At 51.4% G+C, this 22,498-nt stretch overlaps 1 protein-coding gene across 1 annotated transcript in view; it reads right to left on the bottom strand.

The window, feature by feature from the left end:
- Positions 1–5,986: 5,986 nt before the first annotated feature.
- ssh2b (slingshot protein phosphatase 2b) overlaps positions 5,987–22,498 on the bottom strand; it is a 23,816-nt gene continuing 7,304 nt past the window's right edge. Inside the window, 14 exon segments of the mRNA XM_029688869.2 lie at positions 5,987–7,468; positions 7,471–8,070; positions 8,865–10,167; positions 11,112–11,312; positions 11,800–11,946; positions 12,124–12,170; positions 12,360–12,488; positions 12,596–12,689; positions 13,230–13,424; positions 14,236–14,301; positions 16,822–16,887; positions 16,973–17,094; positions 17,243–17,307; positions 17,828–17,940. Coding sequence (XP_029544729.2) covers positions 6,632–7,468; positions 7,471–8,070; positions 8,865–10,167; positions 11,112–11,312; positions 11,800–11,946; positions 12,124–12,170; positions 12,360–12,488; positions 12,596–12,689; positions 13,230–13,424; positions 14,236–14,301; positions 16,822–16,887; positions 16,973–17,094; positions 17,243–17,307; positions 17,828–17,940 — 3,985 coding nt within the window. The 3' untranslated portion in view covers positions 5,987–6,631.

The following is a 22,498-nucleotide window of genomic DNA, read 5'->3' as shown; positions in this document are numbered from 1 at the left end:
TCAAAGATAATTGTGTAGTCTAGAGCGATTTTCTAGGTTAGCTAGCCAGCTATTGTCGTTCTCCTAACGCAACGTAACGTAACCAACACTGCTAGCTAGCCAGCTAGCTCCCGAAAAGCAGCATTGTAGAAACTTCACACTCAACGGTACGACTTGATTAGGGTAGTGTCAACAACGCAGCTAGCCTACCCCAGCAGTACTGTATCATTTTAATCATTTTAGTCAATTAGAATCTTGCACGTAAGCTTAACTTTCAGAACATTCGAGACGTGTAGTCCACTTGTCATTCCAATCTCCTCTGCATTAGCGTAGCCTCTTCTCTAGCCTGTCAACTATGTGTCTGTCTATCCCTGTTCTCTCCTCTCTGCACAGACCATACAAACGCTCCACACCGCATGGCCGCGGCCACCCTAATCTGGTGGTCCCAGCGCGCACGACCCACGTGGAGTTCCAGGTCTCCGGTAGCCTCTGGAACTGCCGATCTGCGGCCAACAAGGCAGAGTTCATCTCAGCCTATGCCTCCCTCCAGTCCCTCGACTTCTTGGCTCTGACGGAAACATGGATCACCACAGACAACACTGCTACTCCTACTGCTCTCTCTTCGTCCGCCCACGTGCTCTCGCACACCCCGAGAGCTTCTGGTCAGCGGGGTGGTGGCACCGGGATCCTCATCTCTCCCAAGTGGTCATTCTCTCTTTCTCCCCTTACCCAGCTGTCTATCGCCTCCTTTGAATTCCATGCTGTCACAGTTACCAGCCCTTTCAAGCTTAACATCCTTATCATTTATCGCCCTCCAGGTTCCCTCGGAGAGTTCATCAATGAGCTTGATGCCTTGATAAGCTCCTTTCCTGAGGACGGCTCACCTCTCACAGTTCTGGGCGACTTTAACCTCCCCACGTCTACCTTTGACTCATTCCTCTCTGCCTCCTTCTTTCCACTCCTCTCCTCTTTTGACCTCACCCTCTCACCTTCCCCCCCTACTCACAAGGCAGGCGATACGCTCGACCTCATCTTTACTAGATGCTGTTCCTCCACTAACCTCATTGCAACTCCCCTCCAAGTCTCCGACCACTACCTTGTATCCTTTTCCCTCTCGCTCTCATCCAACACTTCCCACACTGCCCCTACTCTGATGGTATCGCGCCGTCCCAACCTTCGCTCTCTCTCCCCCGCTACTCTCCTCTTCCATCCTATCATCTCTTCCCTCTGCTCAAACCTTCTCCAACCTATCTCCTGATTCTGCCTCCTCAACCCTCCTCTCCTCCTTTCTGCATCCTTTGACTCTCTATGTCCCCTATCCTCCAGGCCGGCTCGGTCCTCCCTCCCGCTCCGTGGCTCGACGACTCATTGCGAGCTCACAGAACAGGGCTCCGGGCAGCCGAGCGGAAATGGAGGAAAACTCGCCTCCCTGCAGACCTGGCATCCTTTCACTCCCTCCTCTCTACATTTTCCTCCTCTGTCTCTGCTGCTAAAGCCACTTTCTACCACTCTAAATTCCAAGCATCTGCCTCTAACCCTAGGAAGCTCTTTGCCACCTTCTCCTCCCTCTTGAATCCTCCTCCCCCTCCCCCTCCTCCCTCTCTGCAGATGACTTCGTCAACCATTTTGAAAAGAAGGTTGACGACATCCGATCCTCGTTTGCTAAGTCAAACGACACCGCTGGTTCTGCTCACACTGCCCTACCCTGTGCTCTGACCTCTTTCTCCCCTCTCTCTCCAGATGACATCTCGCGTCTTGTGACGGCCGGCCGCCCAACAACCTGCCCGCTTGACCCTATCCCCTCCTCTCTTCTCCAGACCATCTCCGGTGACCTTCTCCCTTACCTCACCTCGCTCATCAACTCATCCCTGACCGCTGGCTACGTCCCTCCCGTCTTCAAGAGAGCGAGAGTTGCACCCCTTCTGAAAAAACCTACACTCGATCCCTCCGATGTCAACAACTACAGACCAGTATCCCTTCTTTCTTTTCTCTCCAAAACTCTTGCACGTGCCGTCCTTGGCCAGCTCTCCCGCTATCTCTCTCAGAATGACCTTCTTGATCCAAATCAGTCAGGTTTCAAGACTAGTCATTCAACTGAGACTGCTCTTCTCTGTATCACGGAGGCGCTCCGCACTGCTAAAGCTAACTCTCTCTCCTCTGCTCTCATCCTTCTAGACCTATCGGCTGCCTTCGATACTGTGAACCATCAGATCCTCCTCTCCACCCTCTCCGAGTTGGGCATCTCGGCGCGGCCCACGCTTGGATTGCGTCCTACCTGACAGGTCGCTCCTACCAGGTGGCGTGGCGAGAATCCGTCTCCTCACCACGTGCTCTCACCACTGGTGTCCTCCAGGGCTCTGTTCTAGGCCCTCTCCTATTCTCGCTATACACCAAGTCACTTGGCTCTGTCATAACCTCACATGGTCTCTCCTATCATTGCTATGCAGACGACACACAATTAATCTTCTCCTTTCCCCCTTCTGACGACCAGGTGGCGAATCGCATCTCTGCATGTCTGGCAGACATATCAGTGTGGATGACGGATCATCACCTCAAGCTGAACCTCGGCAAGACGGAGCTGCTCTTCCTCCCGGGGGAAGGACTGCCCGTTCCATGATCTCGCCATCACGGTTGACAACTGCATTGTGTCCTCGTCCCAGAGCGCTAAGAACCTTGGCGTGATCCTGGACAACACCCTGTCGTTCTCAAATAACACCAAGGCGGTGGCCCGTTCCTGTAGGTTCATGCTCTACAACATCCGCAGAGTACGACCCTGCCTCACACAGGAAGCGGCGCAGGTCCTAATCCAGGCACTTGTCATCTCCCGTCTGGATTACTGCAACTCGCTGTTGGCTGGGCTCCCTGCCTGTGCCATTAAACCCCTACAACTCATCCAGAACGCCGCAGCCCGTCTGGTGTTCAACCTTCCCAAGTTCTCTCACGTCACCCCGCTCCTCCGCTCCCTCCACTGGCTTCCAGTTGAAGCTCGCATCCGCTACAAGACCATGGTGCTTGCCTACGGAGCTGTGAGGGGAACGGCACCTCAGTACCTCCAGGCTCTGATCAGGCCCTACACCCAAACAAGGGCACTGCGTTCATCCACCTCTGGCCTGCTCGCCTCCCTACCACTGAGGAAGTACAGTTCCCGCTCAGCCCAGTCAAAACTGTTCGCTGCTCTGGCCCCCCAATGGTGGAACAAACTCCCTCACGACGCCAGGACAGCGGAGTCAATCACCACCTTCCGGAGACACCTGAAACCCCACCTCTTTAAGGAATACCTAGGATAGGATAAAGTAATCCTTCTCACCCCCCTTAAAAGACCTAGATGCACTATTGTAAAGTGGCTGTTCCACTGGATGTCATAAGGTGAAAGCACCAATTTGTAAGTCGCTCTGGATAAGAGCGTCTGCTAAATGACTTAAATTAAATGTAAATGTAAATCGGTAGAGTTGAAAAATGTGATTGAATTTTTTTTGGTGCAAAATAGCACGTCATCAGCAACTGACTGTTTGGTGGAAACACCACTCCTCAAATTGGATGGAAACTTAGCTAGTGACTCACTGTGGAAAAGATGGTAACGATTAAAAGTGTAATCATTGATTGGGCTTGCAAAGAGCTCACCAGTTTGTTGTCCTAAAACCTGGAAATTATACTGAACAAAAATATAAACACAAGTAAAGTGTTGGTTTCATGAGCTGAAATAAAATATCCCAGAAATGTTCCATACCACAAAAAGCTTATTTCTTTCAAATGTGGTGCGCACACATTTACCTCCCTGTTAGTGAGCATTTCTCCTTTCCCAAGATAATCCATCCACCTGACAGGTGTGGCATATCAAGAAGCTGATTAAACAGCACGATCATTACACAGGTGCACCTTGTGCTAGGGACAATAAAAGGCTACTCTAAAACGTGTCGTTTTATCACACAACACAATGCCACAGATGTCTCAGGTTTTGAGGGTGTAATTGACTGCAGGAATGTCCACCAGAGCTGTTGCCAGATAATTTTATGTTCATTTTTCTAACATAAGGCACCTCCAACATAATTTTAGAGAAGTTGGCAGTACCTCCACATCCGGCCCCATACTCTCAGACCACGTGTAAGGACCTCCACATCCGGCCCCATACTCTCAGACCACGTGTAAGGACCTCCACATCCGGCCCCATACTCTCAGACCACGTGTAAGGACCTCCACATCCGGCCCCATACTCTCAGACCACGTGTAAGGACCTCCACATCCGGCCCCATACTCTCAGACCACGTGTAAGGACCTCCACATCCGGCCCCATACTCTCAGACCACGTGTAAGGACCTCCACATCCGGCCCCATACTCTCAGACCACGTGTAAGGACCTCCACATCCGGCCCCATACTCTCAGACCACGTGTAAGGACCTCCACATCCGGCCCCATACTCTCAGACCACGTGTAAGGACCTCCACATCCGGCCCCATACTCTCAGACCACGTGTAAGGACCTCCACATCCGGCCCCATACTCTCAGACCACGTGTAAGGACCTCCACATCCTGCCCCATACTCTCAGACCACGTGTAAGGACCTCCACATCCGGCCCCATACTCTCAGACCACGTGTAAGGACCTCCACATCCGGCCCCATACTCTCAGACCACGTGTAATGACCTCCACATCCGGCCCCATACTCTCAGACCACGTGTAAGGACCTCCACATCCGGCAGGATCATCTGAAGGGGAGTATTTCCCTCTATAATAAAGGCCGTTTGTGGGGGAAAACTCATTCTGAGTGGGTGGGCCTAGGGACTGCCCCCCTGCCCAGGCATGTGAAATCTATAGATTAGGGATGAATGAATATTTAAATTGACTTATATGAACGGTAAACTCAGTAAAATCTTTGTTCAGCCATCCCTATAGGATAAATTAAGAACGTTTGAACTCAGGCTTAAGAGATGTTAAATATTTTGTCCTGAGATAATAGCACTGAACATGACCTTAATGAAGCCTTTTTTTATTTACTAATTCTTCAAGAAGTGACATTAGCTGAGGATTATCAAACAGAACGGATTAGGTCTCCTAAGCCTGTGTTTATCACAGACCTTATTTTCGGCTTTTCTCCAACGAACCACGGCAGAGTTAGTGGCTACAAAAAGATGCCATTACCATTTCTCTCTCTTGAATGTCTTCTGAAAATAAAAAGGTAGTGTAGGAAAGGTAGGAAGATATCACTACAGTAGATAAGTTCTCAATTCCTCTCAAAGCTCATTGGAGGAGAGGATCCAAGGTCCCCTCCCTCGGACTTCCTCCTCCAATGAGCTTTGAGAACTAAAGGACAGAGGAAGAACTGGGGTGCGTTCAGTTCGCTTCAACATTTGCCATGCCGTGCGGTTTATACTGAATGACACGTGGCTTGGATGGTGAGGTGTGGCCTGATTAATATGGGTGTGAACATCTGAAATGTCAAAACTCATGCAGCACACCGTATGGGATCTGCCCTCACCAAATCATATTTATTTATATAGCCCTTCGTACATCAGCTGATATCTCAAAGTGCTGTACAGAAACCCAGCCTAAAACCCCAAACAGCAAGCAATGCAGGTGTAGAAGCACGGTGGCTTGGAAAAACTCCCTAGAAAGGCCAAAACCTAGGAAGAAACCTAGAGAGGAACCAGGCTACATGGGGTGGCCAGTCCTCTTCTGGCTGTGCTGGGTGGAGATTATAACAGAACATGGCCAAGATGTTCAAATGTTCATAAATGACCAGCATGGTTGAATAATAATAATAAGGCAGAACAGTTGAAACTGGAGCAGCAGCACGGTCAGGTGGACTGGGGACAGCAAGGAGTCATCATGTCAGGTAGTCCTGGGGCATGGTCCTAGGGCTCAGGTCACCATAATCACAACGGTTCTCAACCGGTCGTTCTGTACAGAACCATTTCCATCGAATTCAACGTTGCACACAGTTGTGTCGTCAAGTCTATATTTCATACGTAAAGAACTACTTCGTGGTCCTATTGAGGAAAAAAATCGGAGTTAAGTTGTCATTATTTATTGGTCACAGTTGAAGCACATAAAAAAATTAGAATATTTACAGATTTAAAATGAAATGACATTTCTGCACTGTAAAATACTCACAACTATTCATCTCACATTAAGCTCCAGGGGTAGGAACCAAATCAAAAAACAGTAAAGTGCATATTTGAGAAACGTCCCCATATCATTGTTATTTCTGATAGAAAGGGAAGGGAGAAACTGCACTTTTCAGCCCCCCCCCCCCACACACACACACACTTCCTATTATGTACACAAAAGTGACAAACATTTTAAAACTTATGGAGATATTCTGCCTCACAAACAGTTCAGACTCCAACAAATAGAAAACAAAAGGACACATCCTAAAATGACTCAAATACACACTACATACAGTATGCAACAAGAAACATTACACATCCTAGGAGTGGCTACATACACGATGCCCTGAAGAGATCAGCTTTGTGTTAGCTATAATCCATCGAGCCTTCCAATGATCCTAGAGGCGGCCGGCATATTGTCCACACATCTGACTATCATCTGCCAGGGAAGGTGGTAGGGGCTAAGGGAAGTGGCTGGCGTTTGACCAGCTCTCATCACTCTGTGTCTCTCATGCTCTCTCACACACACACACACACACAGTGAGGGTCACATAGTGTGGTAGAGGGTGCTGACAGTCCGTTTCTTCAGCCTACGTAGGGGGTGTGTCCTTCCATACTGCTGTCGTGTTGCCACGGAGATCAGGTCATGCGAGAGGGCATGGCCAGAGTCAGGATGTTTCTCCTTCTGCCAGCCTTGATTGGACGTAGGAGAATGCAAGTGTTCTGAGGGTGTGTCCCCGCTCTCACAAGGCCTCTCCGCTCTGTTGGTGAGGGACTCTTGCCTGCTGGTCGAGACAGAAGGACACAGGGCATTGTGGAACAGCACCCTCAGTTTCCTGGAGGACTCGTCAGCTTCTGTGGAAGGAAGGAGAAGTTCCACAGCGGGTGTCGCCGGAGAGGTGGGGCCAATATCCCAATTGCTCAGGTCATTGGCCGACAGGTCTAAGCAGCCCAGCTTAGCCAATGAGGCAGAGCGCTTCATCATGGAGGGCGGTGTCAGCCCAGCCTGGCGAATCCGTGCCTCCACCTCCCTGGCTCTCTGCCTGTCGCCACCCCTGACCCTCTTCTGCCTAGCCTGTGTACCTTCCCCCCACACCTGGCCCACACACCTGGGTACCTTGGCTCCGCCACCGCTCACCTGGCGAAGGAACGCCCCCAGCTCACGCAGGGTTTCCCATGTCTCCCTCATGTCGTCGTCACCGGGGGGTCCTCGACCCGGGAGACTGTCCCAGTCTGTGCCCGACTCAAACTCTGTCACCCCCTCCAGACACAGGAAATCCACTGAAGAGAGGGGAGGGCGGAGTTTAGGGTAGAATGGAGAAGGGTGATGGGGGAAGAGTGTTGAGGGGTCATGGTGGTAGGGTGGAGGGTAGATGCAAGGCTGCCATCACTAAGGTTGTGTTTGTGCATTTGGACACTGTCTTCATGTAAACCTCCTCTCCAAGCCTCCTGTCCTCCATCTTCCTCCATAGGACTACAGCCCCCACCCTTTTCCTGCACAGTGCTAACCTCTGACCCCTGCGGGCCGAGTGGTGCATTCTGGGGGTTGGAGTTTGTCTCTGGGAAGGAGTGAGAGGCAGGAGGGGAGTGTTCTCTTGAGTGAGAGAAGAGAGGGGAGCGACGATGGGGGTGGGTGGGGGGGAGGGAAGGTGGAGGTGGGGAAGGGGAGTCCTGCCTCATTCTCTGCTCCAGCTGTTGGGTGACGCGGCGCACAGAGCCCATCGCCCAATCAGCAGAGTGAGGGGCGGGAGGAGAGTGGGAGACTGCTTCCATCTCTTCTGCTTCGTCCTTCACTTCCTCTTTGACAACGTCCACTTCCTGCTGTGACTCTGCATCTTTGCCCTCTACTTCCTGGTTTGACTGACCCACTTCGTGGTCCTGGGAAGCAGTAGGCTCTGGTTGGCTGGGAGGGCCAGGGGGAGGGGCCACAGTGTGCGTCATGGACTCCAGTTCGGTGACTATGAGGTGAACAGAGACAATGCTCTCCTGAGAGAAAGAAGAACAGCAATCAGTACAATAAATAACAATATAGAAGTAGTCCTTTTGCAAGTTGGTAGCCTAAATTCATTTTCTTAAGATCCCCACTAACACCACTGGGTGGTGATGTTGGAGAACACAAAACTCACAACTGAATCTATTAGGTACTCATATCTTCAGGGCATGGATTCTACCAGTCAGAAACATTCCACAGGTATGTTGTTCCATGGTGATGGCATCATGCAGTTGCTGCAGATTGGACTGGCTCATCTTAGTTAGTATTTTTTATTTTTTTTAGCCCATAGATTTTGTCATTTTCAAATATCTCAAATATCACATGAATACACATTAGACATGACAAAATGTGTAGAATTGCAAGAAAATTTGCTAAAAAAAAACAAAAATTCTCTTTGCACCCCATGACAAAATGTAAAGAACTGCAGGAAATAAGCTTTAAAGCTAAATTCTTTCTGGCACCGACAATCATACCACGCTCAAAGTTGCTTAGGTCAGTCGTTTTGCCCATTCTAACGTTCAATCAAACAGTAACTGAATGCCTCGATGCCTGTCTGCCTGCTTTATATAGCAAGCCACAGCTACGTGACTCACTGTCTGTAGGAGTGATGCATTTTTGTGAACAGGATAACCTGTCCGGTGACTGTATTTCTATATGAACATGCTTCTGTGTGGAACAGTTGTATTGCAACTACAGATAGTCAAACCCTAATTAAATCACAAATTGCCTTTATTACAGTGCAAAGACTCATCACAGGATTTGATCAAAATCATTATAATTGTCTCACCCTCTTCCTCTCCTCGACCTCCTCCTCCTCTCCCTCCCCAGTCGCCACAACAGAGGGGTCCTCCTGCTCCTGTCCTGGATCCCTGGGTGTGGGCTGAGGTGTCTGCTGCAGTGCCTGATCAGAAAGGCAACGGGTCCTCCCATCCTGAGTCAGGCCCTGGAACTTCTCTCTGGCGCTGAAGAAGTTGATGTGGTCTGTGCTGAGAGCCGAGGACCCCTCCGCCTCGAGAGCAGGGTCCTGAGGGGGGCCACTGGGCTGGCTAATGATGAGTACCTCAATACTGGAGGATTGTTGGGATGCTGAACTGTCCAATGATACCCCAGATAACCGCTGGTCACAGTCTACTTTCTTGTCAGGCACTGGTGTGGACGGCTCTTGTGGTCCTGCTGTTTGTGTGCTTGTTTCCGGGGTCATTGACGATGACTCAGGCACGGATGGTGTCACCTGCAGCTGGCAGTATTTTTCCTTAGGCAAGGTGGTGGACGGCTCCTTGGCTTTCGGAGTCTCGTCTTCATCGGAGGAGGTTGGAAGGGCGGCGGGGGAGACAAGGTGGTGTTGGATAGGGGGCGGATGAGGGCGCCTGACCGGCACGGTCTCCGCCACGGTGACAGTGGAAATGTCAGGCACCACGGTGGCCGCCCGCGGCTGAGGGAGAGGGGTTGAGTGATCCTCTTCATAATCACACAGGCCGTTGGAGAGAGGGGGTGACTGGGAACACACAGACTCCCCATGGGCCTGGGAACCAGTGGAGGCAGTAGTAGCTGCTGCTGTTGAAGGATTCTGGTCCCCAGTACCCAATGGCTGGTCCCCAGTACCCAATGGCTGGTCCCCAGTACCCAATGGCTGGTCCCCAGTACCCAATGGCTGGTCCCTAGTACCCAATGGCTGGTCCCCAGTACCCAATGACTGGTCCCCAGTACCCAATGACTGGTCCCCAGTACCCAATGACTGGTCCCCAGTTGTGGAGGTCAACAGAGCATCAGTCCTAGTCTCCTGGTTAGTGTCCAGATTATTCTCCTGGGTAGCAGTAGCATTGGGCAGGCTACTGGACTGTACCACCTTCCCTGCACTAGAAGGGGTCCCACACTCAGAGATGGACCGCACCACCTGGCCCGTGATGGAGGGGGATCCCAGCGGCTGCAGCAGCTCCTGCAGGGAGGGGGCGGCGGGGCTGTTACCCTGGTTACGAGGGTCGGAGCGGCCCAGGGTGTGGGGGTGTTGGACGGTCTTACATAGCGGCTCGTGGTGCTCCGATAGGTCACTGTCCGAGTGTGAACGCCACAGCTTGTTGTGTCTCTGCTTACTGGGGGTGGAGAGAGAGAGAGGGGGGGTGGAAGAGTAGTGGGGAGAGAGAGGGGGAGAAAGGGTAGTGGGGAGAGAGAGGGGAGAAAGGGTAGTGGGGAGAGAGAGGGGGAGAAAGGGTAGTGGGGAGAGAGAGGGGGAGAAAGGGTAGTGGGGAGAGAGGGGGGGGGGGTGGAAGAGATGGAGAGAGGCAGGGGAGAAAGGAAAGAATGAAAGGAAGAAAGAGGGAATCGAGATATCAACATTAAATACTAGTTTCTGGTAGGCTCCTCCATCCAGCTCCATACCAGACTGGCTGCTCATTGGCTGACTGAAAACTGACTCATGGACCCCGCTGACTCATTGGTAGTTCCCCTGACTCATGGGCCCCGCTGACTCATTGGTAGTTCCCCTGACTCATTGGTAGTTCCCCTGACTCATGACTCATTGGTAGTTCCCCTGACTCATTGGTAGTTCCCCTGACTCATTGGTAGTTCACACACGTGTACAAAACATTAGGAACATATTCTTAACGTTAACTTGCACCCTTTTTGCCCTCAAAACAGTCTTAATTCTTTGAGGCATGGACTCTACAAGGTGTTGAAAGCGTTCCAAGGTGGCTGGATGACCTTTGGGTGGTGGACAATTCTTGTACACACGAGAAACTGTTGAGTGAAAAACCCAGCAGAGTTGCAGTTCTTGACACAAACCAGTGCGCCTGGCACCTATAATCCGTCTCCTCTCCTTCATCTACACTGACTGAAGTGGATTTAACAGCAGTAAGGGAACATGGATTCACCTGGATTCACCTGGTCCGTCTCATGGAAACAAAAGTGTGTTTCTGACAACTATCGTCTGCTTAGAACGTCTTTACTAGGTATGTGCTGTAAGTGACAAACAATGCCACCTGAGTGAGAGAGAGTGTGTGAGAGAATGGGTACGTGTGTTAGCTAGTGCAGTGTGTACCTGGCCAGCAGTATGCCCTGGTACTCCTCTAGCTGTCTCATGAAGGAGGGGTTAGGTTTGGTGACAGCACGTCTCTCCTTAACGTAGTTGAATGCTCTCTCCAGGTCCCAGCCGTACTCCTTCATAGCGTAGGCTATCACCGTGGACGCAGAGCGACTCACACCCATCTTACAGTGAACCAAACACTTAGCTCCTGCTTTCCTACAGGGACACAGACCGAGACATTATTTAACACAGACACACTCTATAACTGGTTAAGGTAATGACATAGGAGCACAGAGATCAGAGACGTTAGAGAGATAGACAAACACAGAGACCCATCTCTAGAAATATGAGAAAGATGTGAGTTAACGTGGCGAGAGAGTTGAGAGAAAGAGAGTTGAGAAAAAGAGAGTTGAGAAAAAGAGAGTTGAGAGAGAGAGAGTTGAGAGAGAGAGAGTTGAGAGAGAGAGAGTTGAGAGAGAGAGTTGAGAGAGAGAGTTGAGAGAGAGAGAGTTGAGAAGAAAGAGAGTTGAGAAGAAAGAGAGTTGAGAAAAAGAGAGTTGAGAAAAAGAGAGTTGAGAGAAAGAGAGTTGAGAAGAAAGAGAGTTGAGAAGAAAGAGAGTTGAGAAGAAAGAGAGTTGAGAAGAAGAGAGCGTTGAAAGAGAGAGAGAGAGAGTCCACAGAGGCCAGTCCAGTAGTGACTCACCTGGCTCTGGAGATGAACTTGTAGGTGTCGTTCCAATAGGCCAGCAGGTCTGTAGCCTCCTCATCATACACACGGATGTTATGATACTCAAACACACCTGGGAAGAAGTTGTCGATCTCCCTCGTCACGTTCAGAATATACTGAACACTGAGGAGGATGAGGGAGAGAAAAGGGAAGGAGTGAAGGGAGAAAGAGGAACAAGGGTAGGAGAGAGGTGACCAGGTTGTCATTATAGAGAGGCAATGGAAATATTAATAGAATTGAGATTTTGAATTTTATGAGCAGTGCAGTATGGGAGTAGTAGTTCTCTAGAACAAGCCTTACCCACTGTTCTGCAGCTCTTCCAGATTGGATGCGTTCCACTCAGAGCCCTGGAGGGAAACAAAAAAACACTAATATCAGTTCCACTCCAGTCCAGCTTTTTTTCCCAATGTCCCTTTACACTTTCAGGTCAGGGCCAGTTTAATGGACGACAATAATAGCCAGTTAAACAATAAGTATTACTAGAGACTGGGATAGAATCAGAGACAAGAACGCCAGAGATCGATCGACCGACCTACCAGGTAAACATGGTCAAATATCTCAGTGGGACTGTCCATCTGACCCAGGATCAGGATCATCTCCTTGTCTATGTACTCCTTAAACTCACACAGGTTACACACCATGTGCACCTCCAGCTCTGTGCGGATCTAGGACAGAACGCGCAGGTTATACACTCATACACACAACGTGCATTTCCACCACGCTACTAACAGGAAATGTAAAAACTATGACAACTTGTTATGAACACACACACCTCTTTGCAGGTGACATTCTCAAGGTCTTTATGCATCATGATCTCTCTCAGACGAGTCTTGATGAGCCGCTCTGTCCTCTCTCTCTCCGTCGGCCTGGGAACACACGGTGGGAAGTGTGAGATCACCCTCCCTCCTTCCTGGACTTCAAACGATGACCCTTCCAGCCTTCTTCGCCCCTCCCCTTCCTTCTGCCCTTTTTCAGGCCATAAACCACAGAGCTATATAATATTGTGTGGTACACACCTGTGAATATGTAGTGGTGTGTGTGTGTTGTGTATAGTGGTGTGTGTACAGTGTACACCAGCACTGTGTGAGATTTCAACAACAACTATTTCTAGAAGGTCACGTTCAGGTCCATAGAAACAGCACGGATGTTAAAACCCTCCCTCTTAATCCACGTTCACCTAATTAGGCCGTTAAACAAGAACTTGATGACCGAGATAGTTAGTCGTCAGGACCAGTCAACATCTGAACAACACGTCTCTACATACGTTTTGTTTTACTGCGCGTCGGCGATGTGTTGCATCATGGGACCTCGAGTGATAAACATTCCCAATGTAGTGGCACACGGTAAATTAACATCAAGGGTGAAACGGAGTCCCACGCGTCACGCAGCGCGTTTATGACACTCACACGTCAGAGAACATCACGGGAGAGTCGGCACGATGTGATTGGACGTCCTGCATGGCGTTCCACTCGTTGATGCGTGATTGGTCAGAGGAGACCCGGCTCTGGTAGTAGCTGACCCAGGTCAGGAACAGGCTGCCGGGGAAGTAGTTATGGCAACGAGCCACCTCACACGCCTTGTGGAGCGACTGCAGAGCAGACCTGGGAGAGGAGAGAAATGGAGGGATGAGAGGGGGAGAGGGAGAGAGATGAGCGGAGAAGATGGAGGGATGGAGAGAGATGAGCGGAGAAGGATGGAGAGACCGTGGATGGGTGGGGGGTGACATTGATGAGAAATTTAGATTTTTTTTCTTTCAATTTTACCTTTATTTAACTAGGCAAGTCAGTTAAGAAAAAATTATTATTTTCAATGACGGCCTAGGAACAGTGGGTTAACTGTCTGTTCAGGGGCAGAACGACAGATTTGTACCTTGTCAGCTCGGGGGTTTGAACTTGCAACCTTCCGGTTACTAGTCCAACGCTCTAACCACTAGGCTACCTGCCGCCTCTACACTCTAACCACTAGGCTACCTGCCGCCTCTACACTCTAACCACTAGGCTACCTGCCGCCTCTACACTCTAACCACTAGGCTACCTGCCGCCTCTACACTCTAACCACTAGGCTACCTGCCGCCTCTACACTCTAACCACTAGGCTACCTGCCGCCTCTACACTCTAACCACTAGGCTACCTGCCGCCTCTACACTCTAACCACTAGGCTACCTGCCGCCTCTACACTCTAACCACTAGGCTACCTGCCGCCTCTACACTCTAACCACTAGGCTACCTGCCGCCTCTACACTCTAACCACTAGGCTACCTGCCGCCTCTACACTCTAACCACTAGGCTACCCTGCCGCCCCGAGATTAAAAGGTAAATGAAATGCAAGGTAAAACAACAAAGAGGTGTATCAGACATTAGCTATCATGGTGGAAACAAACCAAAAACACAACATCATGAAAAGTGTACTCACCACATGGCCTGCACCGACACAGGCTTGAATACATGGATCCTGTTATCAGTGGACACACTGAAACCCCTGACAGAGAGAGAGAGAGAAATAAGCTCATAACAATTTACAAGGTCCCCTTTTCCTGAAAGTCCTGTGAAACATACATCTGTGGAGATGTGTGTGTCCCCGTCAGTATGGCGCGCGTGTCCCCCCGTCAGTATGGCGCGCGCGTCCCCGTCAGTATGGCGCGCGCGTCCCCGTCAGTATGGCGCGCGCGTCCCCTGACAGAGTATGGCGCGAAATCAGCTCATGGCAATTTACAAGGCGCGCGCGTCCCCGTCAGTATGGCGCGCGTCCCCCGTCAGTATGGCGCGCGTGCCCCCCGTCAGTATGGCGCGCGTCCCCGTCAGTATGGGCGCGCGTCTCACAAAGGCGTCCCCGTCAGTATGGCGCGCGCCCCCCCGTCAGTATGGCGCGCGCGTCCCCGTCCCCGTCAGTATGGCGCGCGTCCCCGTCAGTATGGCGCGTCCCCCGTCCAGTATGGCGCGCGTCCCCGTCAGTATGGCGCGCGTCCCCCCGTCAGTATGGCGCGCGTCCCCCCGTCAGTATGGCGCGCGTCCCCCCGTCAGTATGGCGCGCGTGTCCCCCCGTCAGTATGGCGCGCGTGTCCCCGTCAGTATGGCGCGCGTGTCCCCGTCAGTATGGCGCGCGTGTCCCCGTCAGTATGGCGCGCGTCCCCGTCAGTATGGCGCGCGTGTCCCCCCCCAGTATGGCGCGCGTGTCCCTCGTCAGTATGGCGCGCGTGTCCCCCCGTCAGTATGGCGCGCGTGTCCCCCCGTCAGTATGGCGCGCGTGTCCCCGTCAGTATGGCGCGCGTGTCCCCCTCCCAGTATGGCGCGCGTGTCCCCGTCAGTATGGCGCGCGTCCCCCCGTCAGTATGGCGCGCGCGTCCCCCCAGTATGGCGCGCGCGTCCCCCCGTCAGTATGGCGCGTGTCCCCGTCAGTATGGCGCGCGTCCCCGTCAGTATGGCGCGCGTCCCCGTCAGTATGGGCGCGCGTCCCCGTCAGTATGGGCGTCGCGTCCCCGTCCAGTATGGCGCGCGTCCCCCCGTCAGTATGGCGCGCGTCCCCGTCAGTATGGCGCGCGTCCCCGTCAGTATGGCGCGCGTCCCCGTCAGTATGGCGCGCGTCCCCGTCAGTATGGCGCGCGTCCCCGTCAGTATGGCGCGCGTCCCCGTCAGTATGGTGCGCGTCCCCCGTCAGTATGGGCGCGCGTCCCCGTCAGTATGTGCGCGCGTCCCCCGTCAGTATGGTGCGCGTCCCCCCGTCAGTATGGTGCGTCGTCCCCGTCAGTATGGTGCGTCCCCCCGTCAGTATATGGCGCGTCAGTATGGTCGTGTCCCCGTCAGTATGGTGCGTGCGTCCCGCCAGTATGGTGCGTCGTCCCGTCAGTATGGTGCGTGTCCCGTCAGTATGGTGCGTGTGTCCCCGTCAGTATGGTGCGTCCTGTCAGTATCCCCGTCAGTATGGTGCGTGCGTCCCCGTCAGTATGGTGCGTGCGTCCCCGTCAGTATGGTGCGTGCGTCCCCGTCAGTATGGTGCGTGCGTCCCCGTCAGTATGGTGCGTGTCCCCGTCAGTATGGTGCGTGCGTCCCCGTCAGTATGGTGCGTGCGTCCCCGTCAGTATGGTGCGTGCGTCCCCGTCAGTATGGTGCGTGCGTCCCCGTCAGTATGGTGCGTGCGTCCCCGTCAGTATGGTGCGTGCGTCCCCGTCAGTATGGTGCGTGCGTCCCCGTCAGTATGGTGCGTGCGTCCCGTCAGTATGGTGCGTGTCCCGCCAGTATGGTGCGTGTCGTCCCGTCAGTATGGTGCGTGCGTCCCCGTCAGTATGGTGCGTGTGTCCCCGTCAGTATGGTGCGTGTGTCCCCGTCAGTATGGTGCGTGCGTCCCTGTCAGTATGGTGCGTGCGTCCCTGTCAGTATGGTGCGTGCGTCCCCGTCAGTATGGTGCGTGTGTCCCCGTCAGTATGGTGCGTGCGTCCCCGTCAGTATGGTGCGTGCGTCCCCGTCAGTATGGTGCGTGTGTCCCCGTCAGTATGGTGTGTGTGTCCCCGTCAGTATGGTGCGTGTGTCCCTGTCAGTATGGTGCGTGCGTCCCTGTCAGTATGGTGCGTGCGTCCCTGTCAGTATGGTGCGTGCGTCCCTGTCAGTATGGGGACAGTATGGGGACTCAGTATGGTGCGTGTGTCCCTGTCAGTATGGTGCGTGTGTCCCTGTCAGTATGGTGCGTGTGTCCCTGTCAGTATGGTGCGTGCGTCCCTGTCAGTATGGTGCGTGCGTCCCTGTCAGTATGGTGCGTGCGTCCCTGTCAGTATGGTGCGTGCGTCCCTGTCAGTATGGTGCGTGCGTCCCTGTCAGTATGGTGCGTGCGTCCCTGTCAGTATGGTGCGTGTGTCCCTGTCAGTATGGTGCGTGTGTCCCTGTCAGTATGGTGCGTGTGTCCCTGTCAGTATGGTGCGTGTGTCCCTGTCAGTATGGTGCGTGTGTCCCTGTCAGTATGGTGCGTGTGTCCGTCAGTATGGCGTCTATGTGTGAGAGACATTGTTACCCGTCTCCATCCAGGTGTATCAGTGAGTCGCTCCATAGAGGGAGAACCAGCCCCACCGAGCACGAGCTGGAAGACCAACACAATAAGCCGGTGTTACTTCACCACATTGCTCTGTGATAGTCCAACACGATCTCTGAGGCCACACACACACCTGTCTGCAGGACTGAAGTCCATACCCAGCACCAAGCTCTCCTCTGTGTCCTGACGGCCGTTAGTGGAGACCACCACCATGTAACGAGTCCCCTGGTACACGGTACTCTCCAACCGGACAGCCTAGAGAGAGAGAGAGAGGAGGGAAGTAAAGAGAGCGAAGGAAAGGAAGCGTGAAAACCAGATCTTGACTATTGCGTTGACGAGAACTATGTTTGTGTTTTGATCATGCAGTGTGTGTGTGTGTGTGTGTGTGTGTGTGTTTACTCACCAGTTTGATATTGTCCTCTGGTCGGAGGAGAGTGAACATGGTCTGCAGGTGCTGCTGGAGGTCACCTGGAGAGACGCACACACACACACACTTAACACTGCACTCTGTGTTCCCATGATAACAACCACCACGCTGTACCATTCCACTTTATAGCATCCTTATTGCATTTACAGACTTTGCATATCTGCTCATTACATTACATTTAAGTCATTTAGCAGACGCTCTTATCCAGAGCGACTTACAAATTGGTGCGTTCACCTTATGACATCCAGTGGAACAGCCACTTTACAATAGTGCATCTAAATCTTTTAAGGGGGGGGGGCTCATTAGTAAATGCTAATCTCTTCTCTTTGTCACATTAATGCTTTATCACATCTTTTCATTACTCTCTCCTCTAATTGAAAGACCAATTAGGGAATTTCTTATGGCCCACGATGCTTTGCTTGCTCTTTGCGGTCTAGGCCAGATAACTGGTTTCACAACTGCTGACGTCAAAAGGGGCTTTATAAAATACATTTCAATGATTGATCTGGACATGAAACTACCGTGCTCGGTTTCCCATAATGTGTCTGCTCCGTACTGTACCTGCATGTTTGCTGCGGAGCTGAGCGAAGCGGGAAGCAGAGGTAGGGGAGGAGCCATTTCCCCGGGGCAGGAAGAGGGCGGCACCTTTCACTGTCAGGAAGCTCTCACTGATACTGGAGAGAGAGAGTGAGGGACAAGAGGGAGAGATGGAGCGGAGGAAGAGTGTTAAAATGCTTTCACAACAACCAATACAATCCTATTGATTATGGTGGAACCGCCCAGTCTGCTGCCCCTGAGGCAGGGCAGTGTAGGTGAGGAATAACAGGGGGAAGAGGAGGTCGCTTGGAGACAGAGCGGAACAAAAGCAGACCGTCCCGTGCCCGACTCGCTTCCAGGTTCCAGCACACCACTACATATGGGTTGTTGTCTGATGACAGAGTGTGACCTATTAGATGGATGTTCTCTGTAACGCTACAGGCTAAGGGGCGATGTTCTCTGTAACGCTACAGGCTAAGGGGCGATGTTCTCTGTAACGCTACAGGCTAAGGGCCGATGTTCTCTGTAACGCTACAGGCTAAGGGCCGATGTTCTCTGTAACGCTACAGGCTAAGGGGCGATGTTCTCTGTAACGCTACAGGCTAAGGGGCGATGTTCTCTGTAACGCTACAGGCTAAGGGGCGATGTTCTCTGTAACGCTACAGGCTAAGGGGCGATGTTCTCTGTAACGCTACAGGCTAAGGGCGATGTTCTCTGTAACGCTACAGGCTAAGGGGCGATGTTCTCTGTAACGCTACAGGCTAAGGGGCGATGTTCTCTGTAACGCTACAGGCTAAGGGGCGATGTTCTCTGTAACGCTACAGGCTAAGGGGCGATGTTCTCTGTAACGCTACAGGCTAAGGGGCGATGTTCTCTGTAACGCTACAGGCTAAGGGCCGATGTTCTCTGTAACGCTACAGGCTAAGGGCCGATGTTCTCTGTAACGCTACAGGCTAAGGGGTGTGTGAACCAGGAAGGAACAAGGACTTTGCCAGTCCCCACAAGGAAAAATACTTTTAGGCTTACAATTAGGGTTAGGAGTTAAGTTAAGGAAAATAGGATTTTGAATGGGGATCAAATTGTTTTGTCCCTACAATGAGAGTAAAACAAACGTGTGTGTGTGTGTGTGTGTGTGTGCGCACTCATGCAATGGACCTCCTTGGTGTCAAACTAACCTACTAGCAAAACAGCAAAGCCAGGTGGAGCTCCTGACCCACCCATCCCGTCTAAAATTACAATTCCAAACCAACACCCTGAGCACTTGAGCCTGACAAATGAGCCTGGCTGACATCTCAATTTAAAGCTGCAATATGAAACTTTTTTTGGGGTGGTGACCAGACCAAATTCTCACAGAAATATGAGTTATAGATCTGTCATTCTCATTGAAAACAAGTCTAAGTTGTAGATCTGTTCTATGTGCACCATTTATATGCTTCCTGTTCTTAAGTTTAGTTTTTGCACACCAGCTTCAAACAGCTGAAAATACTATATTATTTGTTATGGAACATAGATTTTACAGTGGTTTAGATGGTACAATGATTATCTACACTAAACTTGCTTGTTTTGACACAAACTGAAACTAGGCGAACTATTAGCATTTTTTGCAACCAGGAAATGGTAGAGCGATTTCTGCATAGTGCAACTTTAACATGGTTGTAAATGTATCTCATCTGCATCACTGAATTTGCACAACGACTCATCCCGAATTGAATTCCGCTGCTCTACAGATCGTTCCAGGGAAGAAACGCCAGTGGGTGTTTGGCCGGAGTGATGTGGTAAGTCGGGCCATCACCTACAGTAATCAGAAAGACGACTTAACAGTACAGAGGACTACGCCTACCTCACTGACTGTGTCCCAATGGTAACCTATTTCCTGTATAGTGCACTACTTTTGACCAGGGCCCATAGGGCTTTGGACAAAAGTAGTGCATCATATAGGGAATAGGGTGCCATTTGGGACAAGCCTCCTACTGTACAGTAATCTACTGTACTCCCACTGTCTACTTGCGGTGGGCTTCCATGTTTTATCCTGCAGGCTGAAACTGACCTCAGTTCTAAAGGCATTCATGTACTGGTCTGCAGCAGAATACAGTAGATACAGTACTGGTCTGCAGTAGAATACAGTACTGAAGGTAGAGTACTGGTCTGCAGTAGAATACAGTACTGAAGGTAGAGTACTGGTCTGCAGCAGAATACAGTACTGAAGGTAGAGTACTGGTCTGCAGCAGAATACAGTACTGGTCTGCAGTAGAATACAGTACTGAAGGTAGAGTACTGGTCTGCAGCAGAATACAGTACTGGTCTGCAGCAGAATACAGTACTGAAGGTAGAGTACTGGTCTGCAGCAGAATACAGTACTGAAGGTAGAGTACTGGTCTGCAGTAGAATACAGTACTGAAGGTAGAGTACTAGTCTGCAGTAGAATACAGTACTGAAGGCAGTAGAATACAGTACTGAAGGCAGTAGAATACCGTGTGGGAAACTGAGCTACAGTAGAATACAGTACTGAAGGCAGTAGAATACAGTACTGAAGGTAGAGTACTAGTCTGCAGTAGAATACAGTACTGAAGGCAGTAGAATACCGTGGGGGAAACTGAGCTACAGTAGAATACAGTACTGAAGGCAGTAGAATACAGTACTGAAGGTAGAGTACTAGTCTGCAGTAGAATACAGTACTGAAGGCAGTAGAATACCGTGTGGGAAACTGAGCTACAGTAGAATACAGTACTGAAGGCAGTAGAATACAGTACTGAAGGTAGAGTACTAGTCTGCAGTAGAATACAGTACTGAAGGCAGTAGAATACCGTGTGGGAAACTGAGCTACAGTAGAATACAGTACTGAAGGCAGTAGAATACAGTACTGAAGGTAGAGTACTAGTCTGCAGTAGAATACAGTACTGAAGGCAGTAGAATACTGTGTGGGAAACTGAGCTACAGTAGAATACAGTACTGAAGGCAGTAGAATACAGTACTGAAGGCAGTAGAATACAGTACTGAAGGCAGTAGAATACAGTACTGAAGGCAGTAGAATACCGTACTGAAGGCAGTAGAATACTGTGTGGGAAACTGAGCTACAGTATGGTTCTGAAGCAGTGCAAACTGTGCTTTCAGACCAAAACACTGAACACACCTGCCACTTAATACCTCCGCCATGTTCTCTACCACACGTTACAAAAAACACTGTTTGTGGACAAAATACGCTTTTTCCATACTATCTATGGGTTTTTAACCTGAGCAACACTAATGTTTTCTTTCATTGTGACAACACACCATCCTCCATAACACGGACACACACACAGGGAGAGAGGACACACACACACAGGGAGAGAGGACACACACACACAGGGAGAGAGGACACACACACACACAGGGAGAGAGGACACACACACACACACACACACAGGGAGAGAGGACACACACACACACACACACACAGGGAGAGAGGACACACACACACACACACACAGGGAGAGAGGACACACACACACACACACACAGGGAGAGAGGACACACACACACACACACAGGGAGAGAGGACACACACACACACACACAGGGAGAGAGGACACACACACACACACACAGGGAGAGAGGACACACACACACACACAGGGAGAGAGGACACACACACACACACAGGGAGAGAGGACACACACACACACAGGGAGAGAGGACACACACACACACAGGGAGAGAGGACACACACACACACACAGGGAGAGAGGACACACACACACACACAGGGAGAGAGGACACACACACACACACAGGGAGAGAGGACACACACACACACACAGGAGAGGACACACACACACACACAGGGAGAGAGGACACACACACACACAGGGAGAGAGGACACACACACACACAGGGAGAGAGGACACACACACACACAGGGAGAGAGGACACACACACACACAGGGAGAGAGGACACACACACACACAGGGAGAGAGGACACACACACACAGGGAGAGAGGACACACACACACAGGGAGAGAGGACACACACACAGGGAGAGAGGACACACACACAGGGAGAGAGAATACACACACAGGGAGAGAGGACACACACACAGGGAGAGAGAACACACACACAGGGAGAGAGAACACACACACAGGGAGAGAGGACACACACAGGGAGAGAGGACACACACAGGGAGAGAGAATACACACACACAGGGAGAGAGAATACACACACAGGGAGAGAGAATACACACACAGGGAGAGAGAATACACACACAGGGAGAGAGGACACACACACAGGGAGAGAGGACACACACACAGGGAGAGAGAATACACACACAGGGAGAGAGAATACACACAGGGAGAGAGAATACACACACAGGGAGAGAGGACACACACAGGGAGAGAGAATACACACACAGGGAGAGAGGACACACACACAGGGAGAGAGGACACACACACAGGGAGAGAGGACACACACACAGGGAGAGAGAATACACACACAGGGAGAGAGGACACACACACAGGGAGAGAGGACACACACAGGGAGAGAGAATACACACACAGGGAGAGAGAATACACACACAGGGAGAGAGGACACACACACAGGGAGAGAGGACACACACACAGGGAGAGAGGACACACACACAGGGAGAGAGGACACACACACAGGGAGAGAGAATACACACAGGGAGAGAGGACACACACACAGGGAGAGAGAACACACACAGG

This window comes from Oncorhynchus nerka, linkage group LG19 (genome assembly GCF_034236695.1).
Source record: "Oncorhynchus nerka isolate Pitt River linkage group LG19, Oner_Uvic_2.0, whole genome shotgun sequence".
In the NCBI taxonomy this organism is placed as follows: Eukaryota; Metazoa; Chordata; class Actinopteri; order Salmoniformes; family Salmonidae; genus Oncorhynchus; species Oncorhynchus nerka.
This window is presented reverse-complemented; position numbering and strand designations above follow the sequence as displayed.